Genomic DNA, 3,498 nt, shown 5'->3' with positions numbered 1-3,498 from the left:
GCCTCCCAGAGTGCTAGGATTACAGGCATGAGCCATGGTGCCTGGCCCTATAACGTGGGTTTTGAGAAAATAATATTTGGTAAAGCAAGAATTCTAACATTTTCAAATGTGTAGCTTTTTCTTTTGAATGCCAAGAAATGGTGGGTATCTTATTTTTCGCTTATGGTATTTATTTAACATTCTTCTCTTAAAATATTTAAGATAGGTCAGTGCCTGTGGCTCAGTGACTAGGGTGCCAGCCCCACATACCGAGGGTGGCAGGTTCGAACCTGACCTCAGCCAAACTGCAACAAAAAATAGCTGGGTGTTGTGACGGGTGCCTGTAGCTACTTGGGAGGCTAAAGCAAGAGAATCGTCTAAGCCCAAGAGCTGGAGGTTCTGTGAGCTGAGACACCATGGCATTCTACCTAGGGCGACAAAGTGAAACTCTGTCTTAAAAAAAAAAAAAAAACCCACAAAAAGTTACTGAAAAAAATATTTAAGATACATTTCATTGGAGGATTAAATTGGTTATTTTTAGGATGAATTCAGAAATTGAATTATAATCATTTTGAAATGAATTACTTCTGATCGTACAGTTTGGTTCAGAATTATTGAGGCTACTGCGTTGGAAATATTCTGGGATGGTTTATAAATATATGGGGGTGAGGCAGATCCCTTAATGATTACATTGAAAAATGACTTTTTAAAATCACTGAAACAGGTTCCATGGAGATCAGGAATGTTATTACCAGGATGACCTACGAGTATTATCTAGTCTTACCAAAAAGGAACACATGAAAGGGAATGAGACCATGTTGGATTTTCGAACAAGTAAATTTGTTCTGCGTATTTCCCGTGACTCGTACCAACTCTTGAAGAGGCATCTTCAGGAGAAACAGAACAATCAGATATGGAACATAGTTCAGGAGCACCTCTACATTGACATCTTTGATGGGATGCCGCGTAGTAAGCAACAGATAGATGCGATGGTGGGAAGTTTGGCAGGAGAGGCTAAACGAGAGGCAAACAAATCAAAGGTATGGGAACAAACCTAAGAACTGTATAATGCAGATCATGAAAAATTGTAGCATTTCCATCTACATAGTTTACACATTTTTCTGATAGGTAGCTTGGGAATAATTTTACACTCTGTATAAAATTTCATGTTCGAAGGATGATGTATATACTATATGAGGATTTGGGAATGGTTGTGTTTAACAGAACCCTGACTGCAGTAGCTGAGCAAGTAAGGAATTTTTCCCATATAAATGGAATTCCAGAGGAAGAACCTTTAAGGATGGCATAAGGGCTTCACAGTGCCATCAAGGTCCCTGGCTCCTTCTAATTTCTGGTCCACCATCTTTAGAATGTGGCTATCTACTTTGTACTCACAAATGACTGTTGCAGCTTTAGTATTGTAGCTGCATTCCAGTAAGGAAGAACTGAGGGAAGAAAAAGGGCATGTATATATCCCTGCTGATTCTCTCCCTTTTTATCAGAAAAACAATATTTTTTTCTAAAACTGTACCAAGTATATTCTTGCGTACATCTATTAGCCATAATCGTATGGCCATTTCTAGCTGTGAGACAGTTTGGGAACAGAAATGATTTAACCAAGCACATTGCTACTCCAGTAAAATCAGGGTTCTGTTGGTAAGAAAATTGAGGAGAATGGCTATTGAGTAGACAAGTACAGAATCATGCTTCTGGGAATAAATTACTATATTGTAATTGTGATTCATCCTGTCAAGATATGAAAAGGGCATATTAACAAAAAGTTAATTTAAAAAATGTTGGCTCTTTTGACTTGTAGGTATTTTTTGGCTTATTAAAAGAACCAGAAATTGAAGTGCCTTTGGATGATGAAGATGAAGAAGGAGAAAACGAAGAAGGAAAACCTAAAAAGAAGAAACCTAAAAAAGACAGTATTGGATCCAAAAGCAAAAAACAAGATCCCAATGCTCCACCTCAAAACAGGTGAGAAAAAAATATCAGGAATTTATGCGGAGATGTAAGACAGTATGTTATAGAGGGTTCAGTTTGTTAATATTCAAAGGGCAATTTCAAGTCTGTTTTTCTTTCACAGAATCCCTCTTCCTGAGTTAAAAGATTCAGATAAGTTGGATAAAATAATGAATATGAAAGAGACCACCAAACGAGTGCGCCTTGGGCCAGACTGCTTACCCTCTATTTGTTTCTATACGTTCCTCAATGCTTACCAGGTTGGTAAAATAATTGGACAATTTCTGCATGGTAACTTGTATAAAACAGTAATCTATCATTAAGAAAAGCTTACATGTGCTAACTAAAATGGAATTTTGTTATTTAAACTCTTGGTATAATTTAAAGACAGCAGTTAGGAAAAGAGAATTGGATGCTGCACAGAATAGATAGAGGCAAGGTTTAAAAGACCTTAGCAACTTGCAGCTACCAGAATCTTGCTTATACTTGGCTCTCATTTCACTAAAGTATTTTGCTAGCTTTTGAAGAGGAGGTTCATCTCTTTTGAACTGGTTTAAGTACTTATATAACTCAGTATTTTAAATTAAAAATTTCACACACACACCCCCCCCTTTTTTTTTTTTTGCAATTTTTTGGCTACAGCCCAGGTTTGAACCCACCACCTCTGGTATATGGGGCTGGCGCCCTACTCCTTGGAGCCATGGGCACTGCCCCACACCCTCCTTTTTTTTGAGACAGAGTATCACTGTCATCCTGGGTATAGTCCAGTGGCATCATCATAGCTCTCTGTAACTGCAAACTCTTGGGCTCAATCAAGCCTCCTGTCTTAGACCTTCAAGTAGCTAGGGCTACAGGTGCATACCATGACACTCAGCTAATTCTTCTATTTTTTGCTAGAGATGGGGTCTCACTCTTGCTCAGGATGGCTTCAAAGTCTTGAGGTCAAATAATCTTCGTGCCTTGGCCCCCAGAGTGCTGGGTTGACAGGCATGAGTGCCCAGCCAAGAATTCTATGTCTTTATAGATTCCTTATAATAGGCTGCTGAGGATATATTTAGTAATCTGCAAAAAAGATTAATATTTGTTTCTTATCATGTACTACAAATATAGAGGACTAAAATGTGATAGGTGATGACATATTCTACAAGTAAGTACTTTTAGGCAAATGTGTTTTACAGGAGAATAAAATCTCAAATGATCTTTTACATGAGAAAAAGTGCCATCGTTATGTATTCTCTAAGATGAGACTGTAATTCCCCTTCACTCAAACAGTATTGTTCATTCTAAAACTTTTTTTTGATTATTGGCAGGGTCTTACTGCAGTGGATGTCACTGATGATTCTAGTCTGATTGCTGGAGGTTTTGCAGATTCAACTGTCAGAGTATGGTCTGTGACACCTAAAAAGCTTCGTAGTGTCAAACAAGCATCAGGTAACTAGATGACCTCTCAGGATGTAAACTTTATTTTTTTTTTTTTTTTTTTTTTTTTTTTTTTTTGAGACAGAGCCTCAAGCTGTCCCCCTGGGTAGAGTGCCGTGGCATTACAGCTCACAG

The 3,498-nt window shown here is 38.0% G+C and overlaps 1 protein-coding gene across 1 annotated transcript in view; it reads left to right on the top strand.

The window, feature by feature from the left end:
• Window positions 1-3,498, top strand: part of TAF5 (TATA-box binding protein associated factor 5) — a 22,477-nt gene that overhangs the window by 10,980 nt on the left and 7,999 nt on the right. Inside the window, exons 3-6 of the mRNA XM_003787201.2 lie at window positions 704-1,019; window positions 1,796-1,959; window positions 2,069-2,204; window positions 3,255-3,375. Of these exons, the coding sequence (XP_003787249.1) occupies window positions 704-1,019; window positions 1,796-1,959; window positions 2,069-2,204; window positions 3,255-3,375 (737 nt within the window). The remainder of the gene's footprint in view (window positions 1-703; window positions 1,020-1,795; window positions 1,960-2,068; window positions 2,205-3,254; window positions 3,376-3,498) is intronic.

This window comes from Otolemur garnettii, unplaced genomic scaffold (genome assembly GCF_000181295.1).
Source record: "Otolemur garnettii isolate 467f Iridium unplaced genomic scaffold, OtoGar3 scaffold00021, whole genome shotgun sequence".
NCBI classification, from domain to species: domain Eukaryota; kingdom Metazoa; phylum Chordata; class Mammalia; order Primates; family Galagidae; genus Otolemur; species Otolemur garnettii.
The sequence above is the reverse complement of the archived record's forward strand: the minus strand, read 5'-3'. Positions and strand labels throughout refer to the sequence as shown.